This window comes from Myxocyprinus asiaticus, chromosome 15 (genome assembly GCF_019703515.2).
Source record: "Myxocyprinus asiaticus isolate MX2 ecotype Aquarium Trade chromosome 15, UBuf_Myxa_2, whole genome shotgun sequence".
Lineage (NCBI taxonomy): Eukaryota > Metazoa > Chordata > Actinopteri > Cypriniformes > Catostomidae > Myxocyprinus > Myxocyprinus asiaticus.
Genome location: NC_059358.1, coordinates 43,446,229 through 43,470,054, shown reverse-complemented (window position 1 = coordinate 43,470,054; position 23,826 = coordinate 43,446,229). Strand labels below are relative to the sequence as shown.

The 23,826-nt window shown below is 38.5% G+C and overlaps 1 protein-coding gene across 6 annotated transcripts in view; it reads left to right on the top strand.

Annotated features, from left to right (window-relative positions):
• The window catches only part of inpp5b (inositol polyphosphate-5-phosphatase B), a 65,310-nt gene that overhangs the window by 6,835 nt on the left and 34,649 nt on the right, over positions 1-23,826 (top strand). For 3 of the 6 annotated variants that reach the window (XM_051718023.1, XM_051718021.1, XM_051718024.1), the window contains 2 exons: positions 7,663-7,803; positions 19,637-19,712. In XM_051718023.1, coding sequence (XP_051573983.1) covers positions 7,663-7,803; positions 19,637-19,712 — 217 coding nt within the window. Of the gene's footprint in view, positions 1-3,691; positions 4,153-4,267; positions 4,457-7,662; positions 7,804-17,834; positions 17,959-19,636; positions 19,713-23,826 lie in introns of those variants that run through there. The other 3 variants (XM_051718025.1, XM_051718027.1, XM_051718026.1) reach the window with 3 other exon arrangements.

The window sequence follows — 23,826 nt, the reverse complement described above, 5'->3', positions numbered from 1 at the left end:
TGCTTTTGATGCAAATGGTGCAGTTGTGCAGCTTTGTAATAAACTAAGAACAATTGCTACTGCATATCAGTGAATTTGGGAAATGGGTGTGCAGTGGATTCCATATTTTGCATTTTCTACGCATCAGAGATCGGACCACAGAGCACAGAACTGGAATGTGTGTCTGTATGCGGGGCGCGCAGTCTCGTGCCACTCTGGAATATCCTGCCTCTACCAGTGTCCGCAACTGACTAGAGCGAAACATAATGAACTTGAAAGGTTTTTAAGCAAGTAGCTACAGTGCATCCGGAAAGTATTCACAGCGCTTCACTTTTTCCACATTTTGTTATGTTACAGCCTTATTCCAAAATGGATTAAATTCATTATTTTCCTCAAAATTCTACAAACAATACCCCATAATGACAACGTGAAAGAAGTTTGTTTGAAATCTTTGCAAATTTATTAAAAAAAAAAAAAATAATCACATGTACATAAGTATTCACAGCCTTTGCCATGACACTCAAAATTGAGCTCAGGTGCATCCTGTTTCCACTGATCATCCTTGAGATGTTTGTACAACTTGATTGGAGTCCACCTGTGGTAAATTCAGTTGATTGGACATGATTTGGAAAGGCACACACCTGTCTGTATAAGGTCCCACAGTTAACAGTGCATGTCAGAGCACAAACCAAGCCATGAAGTCCAAAGAATTGTCTGTAGACCTCCGAGACAGGATTGTATCGAGGCACAGATCTGGGGAAGAGTACAGAAAAATGTCTGCAGCATTGAAGGTCCCAATGAGCACAGTGGCCTCCATCCGTAAATGGAAGAAGTTTGGAACCACCAGGACTCTTCCTAGAGCTGGCTGCCCAGCCAAACTGAGCGATCGGGGGAGAACCAAGAACCCGATGGTCACTCTGACAGAGCTTCAGCATTTCTTTGTGGAGAAAGGAGAACCTTCCAGAAGAACAACCATCTCTGCAGCACTCCACCAATCAGGCCTGTATGGTAGAGTGGCCGGACGGAAGCCACTCCTCAGTAAAAGGCACATGACAGCCCACCTGGTGTTTGTCAAAAGGCACCTGAAGGACTCTCAGACCATGAGAAACAAAGATTGAACTCTTTGGCCTGAATGGCAAGCATCATGTCTGGAGGAAACCAGGCACCGCTCATCACCTGGCCAATACCATCCCTACAGTGAAGCATGGTGGTGGCAGCATCATGCTGTGGGGATGTTTTTCAGCGGCAGGAACTGGGAGACTTGTCAGGATCGAGGGAAAGATGAATGCAGCAATGTACAGAGACATCCTTGATGAAAACCTGCTCCAGAGCGCTCTGGACCTCAGACTGGGGCAAAGGTTCATCTTCCAACAGGACAACGACCCTAAGCACACAGCCAAGATAACAAAGGAGTTGCTCCGGGACAACTCTGTGAATGTCCTTGAGTGGCCCAGCCAGAGCCCAGACTTGAACCCGATTGAACATCTCTGGAGAGATCTGAAAATGGCTGTGCACCAACGCTCCCCATCCAACCTGATGGAGCTTGAGAAGTCCTGCAAAGAAGAATGGGAAAAACTGCCCAAAAATAGGTGTGCCAAGCTTGTAGCATCATACTCAAAAAGACTTGAGGCTGTAATTGGTGCCAAAGGTGCTTCAATAAAGTATTGAGCAAAGGCTGTGAATACTTATGTACATGTGATTTTTTTTTTTTTTTTTTTTCTTTTTTTATTTTTAATAAATTTGCAAAGATTTCAAACAAACTTCTTTCACGTTGTCATTATGGGGTATTGTTTGTAGAATTTTGAGGAAAATAATGAATTTAATCCATTTTGGAATAAGGCTGTAACATAACAAAATGTGGAAAAAGTGAAGCGCTGTGAATACTTTCTGGATGCACTGTAAATGGAGCTGGAATGTGTGAAAAGGATCAAACAAAAACCGTGATGGAGCATACAAGAAAATTGAAAGGATTAACAAACAATCATTTTTCTTTTTGTAATTATAGGTGCCGGAACGCTGTTCCATTTTAACCCGTTACTTAACATTTGTCTTGAGGGAATGAACTACAATTCCATGAAGCTTTGCAAATGACATAATTGATTGGAAAATTATGGAAAAATATAAAACTATTGGTTTAAAACTGTTAATTATAGTGTAGAAATTATATATTTAAATTGTATCGCAAAATATTCAGAAATAAGTATAAGCTTACCACACCTGGAGTCACGAGTTCCAATCCCAGGGCGTGCTGAGTGACTCCAGCCAGGTCTCCTAAGCAACCAAATTGGCCCGGTTGCTAGGGAGGGTAGAGTCACATGGGGTAACCTCCTCATGGTCGCTATAATGTGGTTCGCTCTTGGTGGGGTGCGTGGTGAGTTGTGCGTGGATGCTGCAGAGAATAGCGTGAAGCCTCCACACGTGCTATGTCTCCGTGTCAACGCGCTCAACAAGCCACGTGATAAGATGCGTGGATTGACGGTCTCAGACGCGGAGGCAACTGAGATTCATCCTCCACCACCTGGATTGAGGCGAGTCACTACACCACCATGAGGACTTAGAGTGCATTGGGAATTGGGCATTCCAAATTGGGGAGAAAAAAAAAATGAAATAAGTATACGTTTTAGAGTGACGTGAGAGTGAATCGATTGCGTCATTCACAGTGTGTCAGAGGAGCTCTTCTGGCACGCTTTCTCAGCTGTGATTCTCTGATTGGTGGATCGCATTTACCTCATTTTTGTGACGTTGCTTCAACTTTCGTTTTGAAACCGGAAGAACGAAATGGCTCAATAAAACAACAAAAAATAACCACTTTCCCCTTAACAGCAAACATTATGAGTGCTATCGTTGTTTTCAGTGATGTGCAACATGTACTTATCTGTTCACATCTCAAAAAATGTGTTTTGGGGTTTCATGACCGTTTATAGGTGCTGTAAGCGATTTTAGCATTCTGAAGCTTTCACGTGACTGGGTCGTTGAGTTAGCCACACCCCCTCATTTTAACCAAAACTGAGCACAAGTGCAGCGTTGTTTGCTACTGTTGAATTTGATACCCACAGGAAAACAGTAGCGCCCTCAACTGACAAACATTAGTATTGGAACCAAGAAGTACAGTATTTGGACATTTAAATTGCTATTGCATGAAATAACAAAATATCAGACCAAGTAGCATTTATTTTAAAGAAATGTTGCAGATTGAAAGATTTGCTTGCAGATGACACCTGGTTTAATGTTTTTGCATCAAATGTCCAAATACTAAAAAGAAAATTAAAGTGTATTAAACTTAAACATGATTAAGCTTAATTAAAATTTTAAGTCTCCAAATACTATTTGAGCATGTGCTTCTCAGAAAGGCAACACTTCCCAAAACTCACAAGCTGATCTTAATGGGGGAGCTGAGGATGTGTATTTGCTTTCATGTTAAATGACCCATTACTTGGCAGGAGAGTCACATGGGAGTGATTCAAAAGAAAACTAAAAGAAAACTTTTCAATGACATCATCCATAGCAGACCTGCCAAACGAGTTTTACTGTGTGTTTTCGCATCCAGTGATGAGAACGTGTTAACAAATGCTGAAACTCATTCACAGATATGCTTGAAAGTGAAAGACAGTCGTCGATTGATCTGCTCTGTCATTCATTTACCTGTTTAGATGGTACTTTGGGAATCGTTATGTAACAAGTATTTGCATGGAAGCCATGCGGCCTCCGTTTTTCTTGGTAAAATAAGCTGAAATAGTCTTTAGGTTTTTCAGACTGGAAACAAAAAGTAATGCCAGTGAGCTCAACTCTCAGACAACAGTCGGATTTAGCATGTAAACGTAAAGGAAGAAGAGAGATTGTGCATAAGATTGCAGAACGGAAGAGTGTATGAGGCGGAGTTTGGGGGGAAATAAGTCTTAGGTTGTCTGCTGTGGTTGTCAGTTTGTGGTTACTAGCAGTTCAGAATGAGGAGTTATATTTTTTTCATTTGATTAAGGATCTACAGTACTTTTATTTTTATTTGAAATAATTTCGTCTGAAGGATCAAACTAAAGTCAACCACATCCATATTTAGTGTTTGGGAATCTGAGAGAAAATATGTGTTTACTAAGAAGTATTTTACAAACGCTGTGAGGGCCCATCATTGAGTGATGGCGAATATCAGGGTCCCGAAAAAATTGAGGAATGTACAAGGTAAGCAGCACCATGGTCATATTGACACTACTTAAACAAAGGGAAGCTACAGTATGAGTGATGAGTGTATTCAGCGGTGGGTGTTCATGTGGTTGGTGTGAGAGAGATAACCAGTAAAGAAAAGAAGAACCGATACACTTCCCCTTTACTCTTCTCAGAACATACAGAATATCATTGATGTTCTTAGAGACAGCACTAAGCTTTTCTAGATGTTCATAGGAATGTGTTTTATTCTGAAACTGGAACTATCTGTCTGCACAAGTGATTTAAATCGAGTCATTTACATGCCTGCTGGAGACGAAAGGTACAGTATACACTTAAATAAATACTCAAATTATTTTAATTGAATAATAGTTTATGCCCAGGGTTTTTTTTAACCAAGGACCCCTGATATGAATTTTGCAGTTGGTCTGTGGACAGAAAAATAAAACATATAAGGTTTTATTTAAAAATTATATATTTCTAAATGTAAAATATATTTATTTATTTATTTATTTATTAATGGTTCATTATTGAGATGCAGGTTTGAGGAGTAACGGAATACATGTAACGGGATTACGTATTTAAAATACAAAATATAAGTAACTGTATTCCACTACAGTTACAATTTAAATCATTGGTAATTAGATTACAGTTACATTCAAAAAGTATTTTGATTACTGAAGAGATTACTTTGCATTTTATTGTCATTTGTTTCATTTAATATTTAGTCCTTTCAGATGGAAAACATTTATACATATAAATGATGCGATCCAAAGTGCATTTGAACAGTGGTGAAACACTTTCTTATGATGTGTTACATTCATACGAGCAGACAGAGAAGTAAGTTTGAAGTAAGTTTGGAGCAGAAGAAATAGAAATAAACCTTGTGTAAATTGTCATCTTTACGCTAAGCTAAAATGCTATTTCTAGCCATTTTACATGCACATATTACCAGGCATGATCATATTTTTTTATCAAGAAAATTCATGCTGGATCATAATTTCTTTTTTCTAGTAAGACCTTTGATATTAGGGCAAAAATCGTATTCTTGATAATAATTTTTGTATTGTTTTCCTGTAAAAATATCTAAAAATCCTTAAAACAAGATCAATTAGATTTATCTTGTTTTAGAAACAACACTGCATAAGATATTTAGGTTTTTAAGAGAACATATTTTTAACATGTGTATTTTGTCTTATAGTCAGAACAAGTGAAAAATCTACCAGTGCTGAAGAAGTAATCCAAAGTATTTAGAATACGTTACTGACTTTGAGTAATCTAACAGAATGCATTACAAATTACATTTTACAGCATGTATTCTGTAATCTGTAGTGGAATACATTTCAAAAGTAACCCTCCCAACCCTGATGATATGCTAAGCAGTAAAAAAAGTAATGTTGAGTGTTTCTTCAACTTTGGGCACTTTTAGCACTGTGGACTTTTAAAGTCTTGTCATTTTTGTCTTTTTTTTTTTTTTCCTAATGAAAAAAGTCATGAAAATTCCCACCACAGTGTCATTTCCAGCACATCTCAAATTCTGTATTGTGTTTAATAGAATTCTGTGTGGAAATGATGCTGTTGGATATTTTTAACATTTTTGATATAAAATGACTCGCTCCTCTGCTTCACTAAGGCTTATTTCATAGCTAACATTTTATGCATCCTAAATACACACAATTAAATAACTTGCCTAATTTGGCAAAATTGCAGATTGATCGGAATTCGGAAATGATGCTTAATCAAATTATTCTGTTCACAAGTGATAGTTACCTTGATTTTTTTTTTTTTTTTTTTTTTCTCAAACATCACTTTAATATTTAAATATTTCATATCAAGCATGCTCTTCACTGACACTTACATTAACTTTTGGAAAAACTTTATTAGGGGCAAAATTGATTGCCGTGGTGGAAATGACGGCACAACTGTGGGACAGTCGTACTTTTTGAAATATTGATAGAAATAATTTTCACTCAATAAATAACTGAGTTTATATTATGAGTTTGTTTATTTCATTTTTTTTGTGTGTGTGATTAACATTTTTTTTTTTATTGATTCATATATTAAACAAAGAAAAGCAAAACATACATAAACAGAATCAATAATTAACCCCTACTATTACCCCCCAAAATCTGAGATCGAATGCATAATAATAAAACAAAATCTTGGATAGGCCAAGCCCACCTTTGTCAGTCGGCCTATGTAACTTACTGAAATGTAATCTGGGATGTTTACCATTCCAAATGAAGGACTTCACTATGCTATTAAATTACTTGAAGTAAGAGGGGGACATTTACAGGGAGAGATTGTAGCAGGTAGTTACATTTTGGAATACAATTCATTTTAATATCATCAACCTTCCCAATCATAGATAAATGATTTAGGCCAATTGACTCTGTATCCTGAGAACTTAGAAAAGGAATGAATAATTCTGTGGAGGCAAGGCATAGATCTAGTGGGGTCGGAGACGAATAATAAAATATCATCTGCGTAAAGCAAAAGCTTATGCACCACACCTCCCACCATCACCCCTGGAAAATTATCTTCCTTTCTTGTCGCAGCTGCTAATGGTTCCAGGGCAAGACAGATCAATAATGGGGAAAGAGGGAAACCCTGTCGGGTGTCCCTATCCAGAGTAAAAAAAATTGAAATTAATCCATTTGTTTGTACCGCCACTACCGGGTGTCTATAAAGTAACTTAATCCATCCAATAAAAATATTCCCGAACCCATACAATTTCTTAAAAAGATAATCCCATTCTACCATATCAAACGCCTTTTCAGCAGCGACCACTGTCTGATCATTCGCCACTGACCACATGATATTGATGAAACACCTGATGTTATCAGAAGAGCTACGGCCCCGAATAAACCCCACCTGATGTATAAGAGAAGTCATAACTTTACTTAATCGGTTAGCCAAAATTTTTGACAATTTTTACAACTAGCTGGATTAGGGAAATTGGATGGTAACACTTACACTTGCTTACACCCGGCTGACTGTACATTTTCCTGTTATTACATGACTACTAACCAAATAAATCATTAAAAGGACATTAAATATTGATTTGTTGAAATTATGTAATTATGTGAGAAGAAATAAATCGCTGAATGGCTGAAATCCACCTTCATTTTGCATCAGAGTTGTGTTGGTGCTCTTTTGTAAAAAAAAAAAATATATATATATATATATATATATATATATATATATATATATTTAATCATCTGACTCATTATCCAGCCTATGACAAGACTACTTGCCAAATAAAGAAAGAAATGCACATGAAACAGCGATCCAAGAATTAGCAAAGATGACTCGCAATACCCGGATGAGCGGTCTGAAATGTGGATGTTACTGAGAAATATCAGACAGTTAGATGGCGCCATTGACCAATCAGAATCGAGTATTCCAGAGACCCATGTATTAACAGTATATAATGGTACCTTATACGGTGGAGTGCTATTTAAATGGATTGGTTTTTGCTTTATTATGACCTTACAGTATGTATTCACTTGTCTTTTGAACTTTCAGATGTCTGTGAGCAACATCCAAAGGAAGAACCAAAATTTGACTGGCTCACCAAATACCGTAAGGTGTCTAAAGGGGCTCGATCACTAAGGAAGTCTTTACCATCAATTGTTTCTTCCAGGATGAGTCAGATTAAGAGATCAGGTAAGCTTTGGTTTTTTCCTGCGTCCCATATACAAACAAGGCTTCAAGGATCCTTTCCAAATTCACATCAGTGTGTCAGATCACACACCCCATCCCCTCTTCGTGTTCCTGTGACATGTCTCTGCTGTATTTAAATTGGTGACATAAAACCAAGAGAGAGTTGGTTTTAATGTGCTCCCTCAGTGAAGTGATCAGTTTTGCTCATAATCCAAACACTGACAGCCTTACAAAAGAAACTGGCCATTTGCTCTTTCAATTTGCATAAGCTTCTTTTAGTAAACAAACCAGTATAGCCACATGCCAGCACTGTGTCTATTATAGTGCGTTTTTTTTTTCTAAACTTAGTGTAACCCGGAGCTCGTTAGATAATTAGTTTGGCTTGAAAAAGCCAAACTACTCTTCTACTATTTGAATTTATTATTATTATTCTTCTGAGACCAAATTTCTCAACGCTACTCCTACAGCTTTCAAGCTACAGACTCCAGACTCGGGACATACCTTCAGGCTGTTCTTAAGTTCCTAAATCTTTTCGAACTGATTGGAATTCCCGTAGCAGACTTCCAAAAGGCCGGAATTTCCCATTGACTCCCATTCAAAATTTCTGACTGTAATAACTCCTAAAGCTTTCAAGCTATATCCACTAAATTTGGGATATAGCTTAAGAGGCCAGCAGGCAACCTTTCTGTAACACTGTAACAACTGCCTTGCCACTCCCTAGCACCCATATGGAACACTCTAGCAACTGTATAGCAACACTTATATCTCAGCAGCAGAATGTTGTAGAGATGTGGAAGTAGGGCTGGGCATTTTCTCCGATTGTTCTGATTGATTCGAATTTGCATTTTGACACAATTTTTTTATTGAGAAATCGAGATGTTGCAAAAAATATTGCAAACACTATAGTTAGATATGTTGTAAATCCACCAAAGGCTGAATAAGGAAGAGAAAAAGAATACACAGCACTTGTTTTAATGCGCTCCCGATCTGATCAGCTGCACGTGTGTGGCGTGCTCCAAATGAACCTGACAGTTGAACAACACGGAGACTGATATTAAAGACAGCGGTAATGTTCCCAGTACGATTGTACGCAGTGTGATTGTAGCTCACCTTCATCTGTCATGCAGGTATACACCAGCTTAAAGGAATAGTTCACCCAAAAATGAAAATTTGCTGAGAATTTACTCACCCTCAGAGTTTCTTTCTCCTTTAAACAATGCAAGTGAATATCCTCCATTTTTTGACGGTCCAAAATGCATATTTAGGGTGCATTAAAATAATCCACACAACTCCAGTCGACAAATAAAGTTCTTCTGAACCCAAACGATTGATTATTTTGAGAAACAAATCAATACTTATATAATTTTAACTACAAATGTTCGCTTCCGTACATCTCTGTGACGTGCGCTCATGAGAGGGATGACGTAAGCTCGTTGGTAATGTCACGCATCAGTAGTTATAACCTATACTATGTGTCAAAATGTCAAATTGATTTATGACCCCCCCGTCACCCTTGATTGACAGGTATGTGTAACGTAATTTTTGACCCCCCTGTCACCCCTGATTGTCAGGTAGAAGATAGTCCGGACGTTAAAGAACATGTTTGGACATGATCTTCCAGGGATGTGTTGGCCAGTCGTCGGATGTCAATGATTGTTTATGGTGTGTTAATGTTAATGATGTCTTACCTCTCACCATTGTTCCTTCCTGGTATGCTTTTCACACCTACATCACTACCTACATCCTGAACTTGTTGTTTAAATAATGGTTTAAGATGCCGTAGTTAAAACACAGAAGACACTCTGCAACTGTATGCTACAATGGCTGCTCCGAGAACTCCTAAAACCCCTAGAAGAGTGATGTGTATTTCACCAACAAGAGGACCTGTTGAAATGAGAGAGGAACTGACTTTTGCACCAAGGAAAAAACAAAATGTTAGTTTGACAAAGTTTCTTCATGAAAATGTGGATTTTGCGAAACGTGATTTCTCATTGTCTGGTAATCATGTAGGAAGATATGTGTTTGACAAGGTGATGCGGACTGTGAAACTCTATGCTGTGGATATTGGAGATGATTTTACATCACAGGAACCCTGCCTGATTTTCCCTGCCAAAGACTGGTTTATGTTTTACAATTACGTTTGGAGAGATTTTAATGAATTTGGCAATGAGCCACTGAACATCGGTGAGTGGGATGCCATGACTCCTTATATTTTTTGCTGCAATGACAAGACAAAGCTCCACGAAAGTGTATGGCCTATTCCTGAATCTGAGCATCACATGTACTATGACATTAAATTTTTGTTTCAGCGAAAAGATGTTCATATGCTTGATGACATTTTCACCTGCATTGACAAGATGTTTAGATGGTGTGACATGTATGATCGCTACAGTTCTGTAAAGACAATATTGTTTCACCCGGAGCAGGGCGTCAACAACCCCAAAGACCGCCTCTTAAGTCCGCCCCCATATTACAGCCATTAAAAACGCCAGCAGTTCGGTACATTCGCTACATATGTTCACCATGTCTCAAGAATCTATGACTGTCTACTGCTACACCAACACTCCTGAGACTACACCGGCGATGCCTGGTGACAATGCAACACCGTTGGAGCCCCACCCACAAATTGTGACAACAACTGGTTGGATACATTTTGCAAAGATCTGGGGTATCACAACCTGACCTTCCTTACAACGCCGTAAGGCAATGCTGGAGCAATAGCTGGACCTGCGGCCTATGCTGGGATTGATGACACAGACATTTGAAGCCTCTCTGACGGCTTCAAAATCATAAAAGCGATTGTCGTGGTCCTTCTGGAACATCTCATCAATAAAAAGCTGAAAGAACTCTGTTTGGACTGCGAGGTGGACCATCCGAATCAGATTAGACATTCCTGCTTGTTTGAACCTGACGCCTGTTTCTTTGACATGTACCTTGAGGAACTGTCACGTAATCTGGTTAAACCAGGACTTAAACACATCATAGCTCAAGCATTGAGCCGGTGTGGTTTGAGGATTCACCCCCAGAGGATTCAGGGGACAGTGGACACCATTATGCATGAACTGCGTGACGAAGTTTACATTGTGGAAAAGCTTCGTGAAGTCAGAGAGAAAGTTGTGGATGTCAGCAGCAAACAGATTGTCTATGATGCCGTGGACAACTGGAAAGGCTTCGCACAAGTTGCCTGTGTGTGATACTGAAATGGGGAACACATGCTGTCCAACAGGACTGGCAAAGTGTCTACTTAAATGTCGTATTAGATGTGAGATGACCGACTTAATGTACAAAATCATTAATGACTGTGTTGATGTACCTGTTGCTGTAAACGAATGCGGTGTTGATCCCAAATGTTTAACAAACCTCAAGAAGCAAATGTATGTTGTAAGATGCATGTCAAATGAGTGGACAGATATGGTGCGTATGTGTATTCATGCCGGTGATCCAATTTGTGCAACTATCAGAAAAATACTAGACCTGGTGACTGAATGTGGCAGTTGTATTACAATTGCTGACATAATCTGTATGTGTACGTATGTGACTGATTTATGTGTAATCACAGTGTCAAGAAATGACCAGACTGATGTTTGTGAAATTACTGAAACACTAGTTGATTACATTCTTGAGAAAAACATTGTGATGTGTATTAAAGTTCTACAGTACCTCGATGCTTTATGATGCCAATGTTCTCTTTTACTGAAATAAAAACACAAAACACTTGAACCATCTGAGTTATTCTTTTGTGGATACTGTAGTGACAATATGTCCAAAGAAATGAAAAATATTTATTACACACCTTCTAACCCGGGTTCTTTAGGAGGTAAAAAAACGTTTAAAAGATGGTGTTTTAAAAGAAACGGGTGTTCGTTTAACCGATAAACAAGTTTCGGCCTGGCTCGCCGGTGAGGATGCTTACACACTACACAGAACTGCCCCTGTAAAATACAAAAGGAATCGGGTTTTTGTCTATGGTATTGATATGCAGTTCCAGGCCGATCTAGTTGATATGTCTGAATACGCCAAGGAAAACGACAACAATCATTTTCTGTTGACGTGCATAGATCTGTTTAGTAAATATGCATGGACGCGTGTGTTAAAAAACAAGAGTGGCGCCGAGGTGACTAAAGCTTTTGAATATATACTGAAAGAGGGACGTGTGCCACACAAATTACAGACAGACAAAGGAAAGGAGTTTTTTAACAAGCATTTTCAAAGCATGACAAAAAAGTACAACATCACACATTTTGCACCCGCCACAGAATTAAAAGCCTGTGTCGTTGGGCGGTTTAATAGAACCTTAAAAGTTAGGATGTGGAGGTATTTAACAGCTACAAACTCCAAACGCTACATCGATATACTTCAAGACATCATGGATGGATACAACGTCAGCTATCACAGAAGCATCAAGATGAGACCGGTTGATGTGAACAAAGAAAATGAATCTGTGGTGTTTCATAACCTATATGGGTCTAGTGGGGGTTGCAGTGTCACCCCAAAATTTAAATATAAAGTTGGTGACATTGTTAGAATTTCTAAAGTAAGAGGCCCATTCACAAAAGGGTATGAGGAAAACTATACGCAGGAGTTTTTCACTATAACAGTGTGCATCCCACACGAACCACCTGTCTACAGATTGTGTGATTATGACGGCAATGTCATCAACGGCGTTTTTTATGAGGAGGAATTACAAAAAATATTTGTGAACAAAAACAAGACATTTAAAGTGGAAAACATTTTAGATAAGAAGAAACAAGGCCGGAAAACGTTAGTGTTGGTTCGCTGGCTCGGATGGCCTGCAAAATTTGCATCATGGATCGACCAGAAAGAATTGGTTGATGTACAGAAGCCATAAAAACAAAAGACCTACATAGGTAGCACACATTCATGTAAAAAACCAACCATGACTGAGGGTGGATTTTATGTCACGCTGCCCTGCAACGCCTCGTTATCTGTTCATCCTGAAAACCGCATATCTAGTTATACAACCAGTGTTGGGCCTCACGTATTCAGATAGAAGACAAAGGCAGGCCTAAAAGTCGTAAAACCTCCACATCAGATGAGGAGTGCAGTCAGCACATATCGCTTATCAAGTCTGGAAATATTAGACTGGAAGCTCGATTTAGACAACCGCTACACCAAGCGATCAACTTAATTGTTTATGCCATATTCGACAGCATCATCGAGGTGTCAAATCGCCGACAGATCCTGGTTGATTACTAATATGTAAAAATGGACGCTGTCCAGCTTATGACTATCATGGATAAGATCTCATGCAACATCCATTTTCTCGGTGTACTCCCGTGTGACTATCTACCAAAAGACCCTTTCAGAAAATTACCATCAATGGTTATAATCAACACACATCCTTCAGGACTCCCAGGTGAACACTGGTTAGCCATCTACATAAATGAGGATGGTGAGGATGGTGTGATGGTTACATCATAACCCTTCTCCACAGCCTTTAACAGTTTGATACTGACTCAGCAGCCTGAAATAGCCCTTTCCTCATCATTGTGTCTACATGGGGTGGTCTGATTCGGCTGATCCGCACATGTACGGCAGAGCGGAAACATAAGCTTGCCACCAATCCTATAGGGAAGGACGGGGTGAAGCAGTTTTCGCGGGGGCAATACTGTGGCTTTGACAAATCCATAATAATTTTCAAGAGGTTCAAAATCCTTAAATTATTTGGGGGTGTCCTATGGGGTAGCATTTCTTGGCCTGGCAAAAGGGGTACAAACACACCCCCTTGTTTACTCCTTGCTGTAGTCACATTTAGATCCAAACTATCATCAACCCGCACTTCAGAGTTACTTTACATTATCTTTTCAATCTGATTTGTGAAGACATCCACACTGTAATCGTTGCTAGGTGACAAGACAGTTTTATGTTAATTAATCCATTATCCCCAGCCAACAGTCTGGAAAATGACACTATTTCGGACAAAATATCATGCAAAAATATAGCGTAGGCTGCTAAGTCTGTGGCAGATATCATACTCAGATTTATACACCGATGTATCTCCAAACTATTGAATCTGAGTCTCGGGACCACAGTATAACCACCAATGTCACCACCTTCTCTTACAAGTATGTCAATATCAGTGGGTGTTAATCCCATATTTGGTGCTGTAGGATCAAATAAATGATACGGATGGTTATCTGTACCCTCGTCCACCTGCTGAGAATTGAAAACACTGTCTAATGCTGAATTTGGATCTGGTTGATCGTCTGACATTGATCTCACAATGTTTAATAATGTGTCGCTATCACTTGTTTAATCCAGATACCTTGTTGTTGTAGTGTGGCCGTCACAGACTGTTTATAGTAATCCTGCTTCTTCTCAAAGGTATCCAAGCGCTCCTCAGTGGCGTTAAAACGTCCCTCAATGGTCTTGAAACCGTCCTGTATCAGTCCGATTATGTGTTGACTGTCTGTAACGGAATGTGTTCCCCGTCTGTAAACCTCCTGATTTGAAGGCAGAGCCTCAGGGTCGGAATCTGCCGCAGACACCATGCGTTCCTTGGATTGATCATCCCGTTGTGTTTCTTTAGGTACCTGGGAAAATGCACAGGCGTCCCACGATTCTATCAGTTCATCACCGCAGCCCCAAACATAATTTACATCGGGTACCGCATGGTCATCCACAACCAGCTCTGTGAAGAAGAAAAAAAGAGTTAGGGAGGATATATGAATTAGGAAAAATATAAAATCATGTTTTTAACATATTTATTTATGTAGTCTTTGAGAAGTCGTACATATTGTTATACTATTTAAGACTTCAAGCCAACATCAATGTTTGTTCACAAACTTTAGCATCTAGTTACACACACACACACCAGCTGATGCTCTGAGCGAACGTCTTGACTGTTTCCGTTCTGGTGTCTGTGGTATGAAATCAATATCTCTCACACCTCCATCAACCGGAGCGTGCACCTGGGCAACCGTAAACGCTTCACGTTTGAGTCTTTTCGGCTTTGTTGCAACGTCACGGCCGCTAGCCCTCACCATGTGATTTTCGCTTCCAGACACACTGATCTTGTTTACAAGGTTTGATAAATCTTCTGGGAAAAAAAAGAACACCACATAAGAACGTTTTAAACAAATCCAACAAATCATGTAAATAATGCTGCATTACAAACACTTACTGAGTGGCGGGATGTTTGTACTGTCTTGCGGAGACGCACGCTCTGATGTTGAACTATGCTCCGGATTCGGCATTTGGAATATTAAAAATATGATCATTGTACGTAGATATGTAACGTATATAATTAGGTATACGTACCACTCGCATGGTTCAGGAATTGAATTTCCTCAACAATGTCGGAAAAGTCTACATCATCCACAGCACCTGGAGCATTAGAGATCCTGTTTAAGCATTGCATCAGAGCCGTGACTCACTTATAAATAAATGTTCTTAATAATAATAATACGAGATAATAAAACACACTTACTGTTAAGATAGACAGCCATCTTCTCTTGAAGTACGATTACGTTTCAAAATAACAAAACTTGCCGGAAAAAATTAATTTGAGAACGAAGATTCACTTATACCTCACAGACGCTAACACAACTGTATGGTTTGATACTGACTGGTGTGTCTGACTCCGTTTTTAAACACCACATGTACGCATTGGGGGGCTCACGCTTAAAATCATTTACATAAACACACCATAAACAATCTTTGACATCCGACGACTGGTCAACACATCCCTGGAAGATCATGTCCAAACTATCTTCTACCTGACAATCAGGGGTGACAGGGGGGTCATAAATTACATTACACATACCTGTCAATCGGGGGGGGTCATAAATCACATGTCATAAATCAATCAATTTGACATTTTGACACATAGTATAGGTTATAACTACTCGCGTCACGTAGAGGAGGAGGCAGGAAGCGCGTCATTGTTTACATTGTGTTTTTATTTATTATTATTTGGAAATGATTTTGTATTTTATTTTATATTGTTTTGAAATTGTTTTGGACTGTTTTGGTTTGTGAACGGTGCTTGGTCTGTGCTCTGTGCAAGTTTCTCTTGTAAACAATGACGCGCTTCCTGCCTCCTCCACTTGACGTGTGACCTTACCAACGAGCTCACGTCATCCCTCTCATGAGCGCACATCACAGAGATGTACGGAAGTGAACATTTGTAGTTAAAAAGTATAGAAGTATTGTTTTGTTTCTCAAAATAATCAGTCGTTTGCATTCAGAAGAACTTTATTTGTCGACTGGAGTCGTGAGGATTATTTTGATGCACCCTAAATATGCATTTTGGACCATCAAAAAATGGAGGACATTCACTTGCATTGTTTAAAGGAGAAAGAAACTCTCAGCAAAGTGAGTAAATTCTCAGCAAATTTTCATTTTTGGGTGAACTATTCCTTTAAGACCATAACTGGCCTCGGCGTGCGCAGGTTGATGCACATGTTCCTTTCTTTTCTTTTTACCCATAAAAAGTATCAAAAACTATCAAATAATTTGGATAGGCTATATATAGTTGAATCAAACATCCACCACTCCTTTTGTCATGATGATTCAGATTGGTCGCTAATTATTGCGTTGTTCTGTGACGTGTTTCAAGTGTACAGCATCTATAGCCAACATTTGGCAAGCGGTCATTTTGACAAACTTTCCTAGTTGAATTGTAATGATAAATTATTTCATATTGTTGCGCTGCCCAGCGTGAACCGCTAGAGGACACGTCTTTATCTGCAGGGGTTTATGAATATACACACAAATTGTTTGATGTACAAGGAGTACTTTCTAGATAAACTTGATAATTTATAGGTATTGATTTCTAGATAACTTTCTAGATAGATTTGTTTTAAATAAAATGAATACCTACACTGGCTAAGAATTATTTTGCAGTTTCTTATTCTATTATTTCTGAACATCTGGGTTTATTAGATTTTAATTTATTTTACATTTACACTCTGTTGACAACTTTCCACTGATGTGCACTTGTTCATTTTTCTTGCACACGATTGTTTCCTATAATGAAAAGAACTTGGATTTCTCTAACCAGTTTGCTTTGCATTCTAATAAAGAACATACAATTTGAATCATGTTGGAGTACAAAAAAAAATCGAATCGTGAATCATCCATAAGTTTGACTCGGGCTGGCAACCTTTTCATAATACCCTACCAACTGCCTAGCCACGCCCTAGCAACCAGATGGAACATCCTAGTAACCGTATAGTAACACTCATATCTCAGCAGTAGAATGTCATAGAGGCATGAAAGTAGGTTATTTTGTCTCAGGCTGGAAGCCCTTCCATTACACCCTACCTAGCCACACCCTAGCAACCAGATATAACACCCTAGCAACAATGTAGTTACACTCACAGTTTAGCAGCAGAACATTGTAGATGGTAAAAGTGGGTTCTTTTGACTTGGGCCAGGAGGCACTTGGTAGCGTGTTTCTTTCCTTTGACCTCCTTTCCTACTATTTCCAAACTTTAAACTTTTTAAAACTTTGAACAGGCCTTTTCAAGCCAAACTCAAAAAGTTTGTTTACAAACTTTACTTTTCTAGTTAAAATTGAAATGGTATTAATAAGAGTAATTATAATGTAAGGCTTAATATAAGACTTAAATAAGTCTAATGTATTGACTGTTTTGTTTTGCTTTTTTCTCTCATTATAATTTATGATGTGTGTTTTTAATAAGTGTAGTCTGGACTAGAAAATCAAATAGTTAAGACTATAGCAATGCATATATAAGTCAACAGGTGTGTGGAGAGTTCAAACACACTGAAAACACTGCAGATGTTTATTCTGAATCGATTGCTCCTTTTTGGCACTTCAGATCTGTAAACGTACTTTCAAAAGAAACCAAAGTCTCGAATCCTACTATGGCGAAGGCTTAGCATATGAATATTAATTGTTAAACGTGACGCTCACCAGTACGCCTAACTGATTGGCTAAAGAAGTCAATGAACGCTACAGAAGTCATGGCTCATGAGTATTAACAAGCGTACGTGACTGGACGCTTCAGGAAGGTCACGAGGCGACGTCACCATATCCATATTAATATTTATGAGCCAAGGCTTCACCGTAGTAGGACTTGGCCCTGGAGTCGAATAAACTCGAGTGGATCCGCGTGTGTCTACAGTCAGAATGCAAATTCAGGGAAATGTCTAATGCGACAAGATTAAATGGTAAGAAAACTGCTGTCGTTTTTCGTCACTTTAGCTCCAAGTAAATAGTATTACAGCTGTATGTCAGTAGAGAATAGGTGAGTGTACTTAATATACAGCGTTCAATATGCAGCGCTTGTGCTGATATATGTGTACAGAACAAATCTCGTGTGTATTCTGTTTGTTTGATTTGAGAGGTTGAGGAGACATCATGCATCTCCGCTCCACAAGTGAAGCGTGTTCAGACGTGAATGACTGTGGCTGCGTCTCAAAATCAAGTGAGCTACCTACCTAGACAGCACTTGTAAGCGTGTTCTGACCGTTTGCAATGTAGCGTCAAAAATGCGCCTGTGATGCTGTCTAAATAGGCAGTTTTGAGTTTTGAGACTCTGAATGAATTCTAATTTACTAATCGCGTAGTGTATTCAGCCTTCAGTGTGAACGGACTTATTTTGTTATCATAATGATAAATATACTAGTATAGTTAGTAATATTATTTTACGAATTTCATTTTGTATTTTAGACTTTTGGGACACTGAAAACCCTATTAAGTTGACCCTACTCAATTGATTGAGTAAACTTGTTCCCACAATTGCATTGAGTAATGTCATTAAGTTCACTTAACTTGCTGTTCATATAGAATGAACTATTTAAGTTAAGGTAACTAGATGCAAGTAGACTTAACTCATATTTGCTATTTAAATGTTGTTTCAGCTTAATAATTTAAATTGAATGGACACATATTGAATACATACACAATAACACAGCTTTAAGAATGAAGATTATTACTGATTCTAGGTCAGTTATTGAACTATTTTCTCCACAGAACTGAGATAGTGTGAACAACTTGACCAAAGGGGACACACGAAACAACTATTTGCAACAAAACAACATTAATAACATGACAAAAGAGCTAAAACTTTCATGAATGCTTAATAATAACTATTTAAATGCCCCTATAAGTTCCCTTTGACCAAGGACACACAGCTAAATCGTTCAAGCGCAAGGCATTGTTGGTATTCCCCCTAGCCTTAATTTTGAGTCAATAACACCTATAATAACAAGTCTATAGATTTGTAAGAAAAATAAGTTCAAGGAACTTAGATATTTGAGTTATGAGCCCAAAACTTCACATTTCAAGTCTCTTTTAATTCAGACTACTTCTTTTTTCCAGTAATGATGACATTAGGGTTTACAATGATGTTCTGAAGCTTTAACACACAGAGTTACCAAACCATTGCTTTGACATTTCCTGCCGTTCGTGAAATCTCTACGAGGAAGTTTGTGTTTGTTTTGGCCCCTCCCACATTTCTCATTTCCACACCCTGATGACGTCAGATTCCAGAGGCCTCTTCCCAACTGAGGAGGGATTCTTTCATTGTAGTGGCACTTTGACCTGCTCTGGCCTGCTTGTTATCAGAAGAGATACTTTTCCTACTTTAACAAACTCAATTTTAAAGTTATCTGGGATTGAAATGCTTGTTAACTGAAAGGGTTTAGTCACTTTCAGTAGTCTGATGCTGTGCACCTCACCATTACTGAAAAACGGTCACATCTGTAATTATGAGATCTCACAGGTTTACCTGCAGTCCTCAAACTGTCTCATTTACTGCATTAATGAGTGACTGGTGTCTTAACTGATGTTTTTGAAATGATCTTTGATAAGCACTGTCTCTGAAAACTGACTCCACCTTTGCAGAGGGACCGCACACAACTGACAATAGCGGACTGCACAAAGACAACGAACAGAATAGAGGAGACAGCGGCAATGAAAGGTAGGCCTGAAGTAGTTATTTGGAGCTAGTCTCTTAACAATTTGCATCACTTTTACCTAGTTTTACTTTTGTTCCTTTTCTTTTTTGCCAAGAGAGCAGCTTAAGTGAAAATGGGCTCATCTAATTCTCCTCAATATAAAATGGTCCAAACAACATACTGTTTACAAGCTAATACAATGTAGCAAGTCTGTAAACTCTTTAACAGCACGTGCATCTATTTGTAGGCTAGTCAATGCTTTGAGTAGGCTTTGTGAAATCAGTTGTGGTCCTGGTCTCCCATGCACAGGGCATTTGTGACACTTGCATAGAAATATTCATAGTTTTCTACTGGTTCCCAAAATAAAGAATCGTGTTAGACACACATGCTTGCACTCTGTTGCTGGTAATACACTGTATGTTTTAAATGGTTTAAGTTAATATTGTCAATTTAAAATAGTATTGTCACTGATTATATTCATTTGTACCAAGGGTCTGTTGAATGCTTGATTCTGATTGGTTGACAGACGTTCTAAGGTGAGCAATAGAGCGCAACAGTGACCGCCCACTTATTCAGCTGTGTAGATTCTAGAAATTTTTTCCCCATTCATTTCTTCCATAGACTTTTCGTAAAATCCTCCATTAAAGGTGAACTCGGTCATTTTGTTCCCCATTAAAAAAGTTTTACTCCTAAAGAAATGAATTTTGAAACACACTGTATAAAATCTCGACCACTCACATGAGATGAGGACTCTAGTTATTTCAGTAACCTTATAAAAGCTCTTTTATTGCTCATGGGGCAGGGGCGCCCTCATGGGGGCAGCCATTTTAAAATCACATGACCAGCTGAATACTACTCGCTTTATCTCAGTAACCGTCTTGTTATTGGACACCTTCACTCTTGGATTAAAGAAATCATGGCATCTGTGAATAGTGAATTTCTACAATGCCACCTGTAACTGAAAACTATTGATTTTGAATTATGCTGCATCCACACCACTAGGTGTCACTGTAAGTCCAAGATGACATGAACAAAAAGTTACTGAGTGAACATTTAAAGAGTTGTAAAGCAAGAACCAAACCAACCAGCTCCGAGGTGAATTGCAACATTACAAACTTTGTTTTAAGGCAAAAATGTATTTGAAAATCCGACAAAAAGTCAAAGGAACAAGTCTGTGTACTTAATCGAATATAAAACTATGGAAATTTATAAAACTATTGATTTTATCTTGTTGATTATAAGTTTAAAAACAATATAGTTTATTGCGAAATATTCCGATATGCACAAATTTATAAGTAGTTTAAGGCATGAAGGAAGACCGACTCGTTTGAGTCATTCACAGTGCGTCATGGGAGTGGGCAGTCGCTTCCAGGCTTATTTCGTGGGCTTTCTTGGCTGCAGTTCTCTGATTGGTGGATCTTTCTCTGCTGGATCATGGGTAATGTAGTTGTTAAATAGGAATTCCACTATTAAACAGGTTTTTTTAAACAATGAATTTGAGAAATGCAGATGAATGACTTCAGCGGTAGCATATAGCATCGATGAACAACATCAGAGCTCCATTTTTGAATGGGATTTTTACTTCCTGAACCAGGCTATTGTGCTCTATTATTTTCCAGTAGACGCATGGCTGTTAAGTAGTTCCAGGTCTTGACTGCATAATGGTTTCATATCACTTCATCAAATTATTTCAGTAATTTCAAAGAGCTGTACAGGATATGACAGCAAAATAACCAACTAAAACATAGAGTGGTTAGGTTCATTGGTTAAGAATGACGATATATAACATGTATTTACATTTTGGTTGAAAAGCACCCTTGCGCTCTCTTCTCTCTCTGTCTTGCTCTCGTATCGCCCACACTCACACACGCTGACACACATACATACACACACACACACACACACACACACACACACACACACACAGAGACTTGAGTCGTGACCAACAAACAGAGCCGTACCCCCGCAACTTGATCAATACAACAGTTTCTATATAATCCAAAATAACTTCTAATATGTTTTTCGATGTATTTTGGCCTAATCAGCCTCCCAGAGTGGAAAGCACCCTCTCTCTCTCTTTCGCTCTTACTCACGCACACACAAACACACACGAGCAACAAACAGAGCCGACATGTCAGCCCACCCCTGCACCACAGTGGGGTGGTAAACAGTTGTTTAGCAATGAAAATACTCTATACAGAATGGCGGCACTTGCTGCTGCTGAGAAGTATACTTCAACTTCCATATTAGCAATTTGAAGTGAAGTTACTGCTGAGGAGATCTGCATCAAACAGGTAAACAGGCTCAGGCTGTATCAAAGCTAGACGCTGAATCCGTGGCGGAAGAAAGTAGTTCTACTTACGAGCGTTTTAGGCACGAAAACCAGAAAATATCTTTAGATAAACCCTGAACAATGTGTTAAGGTGTTGGAATCGTGGTGTAAGTGGAATAATTGACCCTCTGCTGCGCATCGTGACTGCATTACCACCTTAATGTATGCATTATTTTTCAATAATTAAACGAGCTGGAGTCAATTATTCTTTAAAGCCTTTTCACACCAAACGCGAACCTTCGCCACAATTTCTCTGCGCAATTAAAATTTTTTACGGAAGCAATGGATTCCTAACGAGCCCTTCACACCTGGAACGAACATTCGCGCCGAATCGCGCACCGACAAAGCAAAGCTTTTTTTACTTTTAGTGTGTCAATTTTTTCTTTGCCTGGCAAAGAAACAGCCCAATCAATAAAATTTGAGCTGTGAATCACGTGTCAGGAGCTGCTGCAGTTCCCAAAACCAGCTGAACAGGTGACCCTAAATCACAGAAAGCTGTTTTGACTAGGGCTGTTCGAATCCAGACATTTTGGAGTCGATTCCGATTCCTGCTTTTCGGAATCGATGGAACTACCTTTTGTAAACTAAATAAAAATGTCCAAACATACACTTTAGTTTTATTTAAAAATCCAGATTTTTGTACTGGTTTATTTCATATAATATTACAATATTTTTCATAATTCGTGTTTGAAATTTTGGTTTTGTATTCTATTTCATCGAATAATTTTAATGTAAAAATTGTGTCAGAATGAAAAACAAATATGCAAAATGTTTTAAAACATAGGCCTACTGTAAAAATATTGAGAATGAATAGAGAAGTGTTAGACTCTTGCATTTATGAGTGCAGTCCATTCATCATTTAAACTTTAACCTACCGATTTATTGATGTGAACTGGGAAGATAACTTGCTGTTACTTGATCCTCTGCTATCTCCTGATTGCAGACAGGTGTTGTAACATCGGTGAAGTTGCTACTATACAACAATTTTCCATCACAAATTTGCCATTTTATTGGATTAGTAATTTGATCCAAAGTAAAATGCTGGCAGACTACAGTATAGGTCTGGAAAGCAGCTGTCCGATGTGTTGAAAGGGTTTGTGCGATTCCGTCATACAGATTTAGGCAAACGGAGAACATTTTAACATTTCAAAAGATTCAGAATAAGGTTGATGATCATTTAGCTGAAGTAATTTTATAGTCCTTTTGTGAATTGAATTAGTGCTGTTAAGGCTTCTGGAATGTGTAGTAGTTCAGTGGTCACAAAAATGAACATATCAGTCCATTTCCCCAAGCGTAATTCCAATTCCAAGCTTTAGAGTCGATTCTCGATTCCCAATGCCTCGGAAATGAGGAATCGATTCTTTTTGGAATCGATTCCCAGGTCTAGTTTTGACCACCGACATTAAACGCTGAAGGAACTCCTGTGTGCTGTCCTTGGCATGTATTAAAGTATCTAATAATGGGTCAGACTGAAGATTGATTTTGTTTGTTGAGATCTGTGTTGTATTTCTTGCATTATATAGACTCTTTGAGCATTTAAATGCCTTTACATTTAATTAGTACCATGTTTTGAGCAAATTTGGATAAACATGCAATAAGATACAGTCAGTATAGTTCAAATTGACAACATCTGTTACAGCAGTCATTCTAAGTGTACATTATGCATTTATTTTAAACAAACTAACACAAGTATATAGAGAAAGGCAGTGGCATGTAATAAGCATTGTTCCAAATGATAACATGTATTAACCGTTAATATTTTTTACACTCGATTCTTTCTAATCACCCCTCCGACTGTGTACACA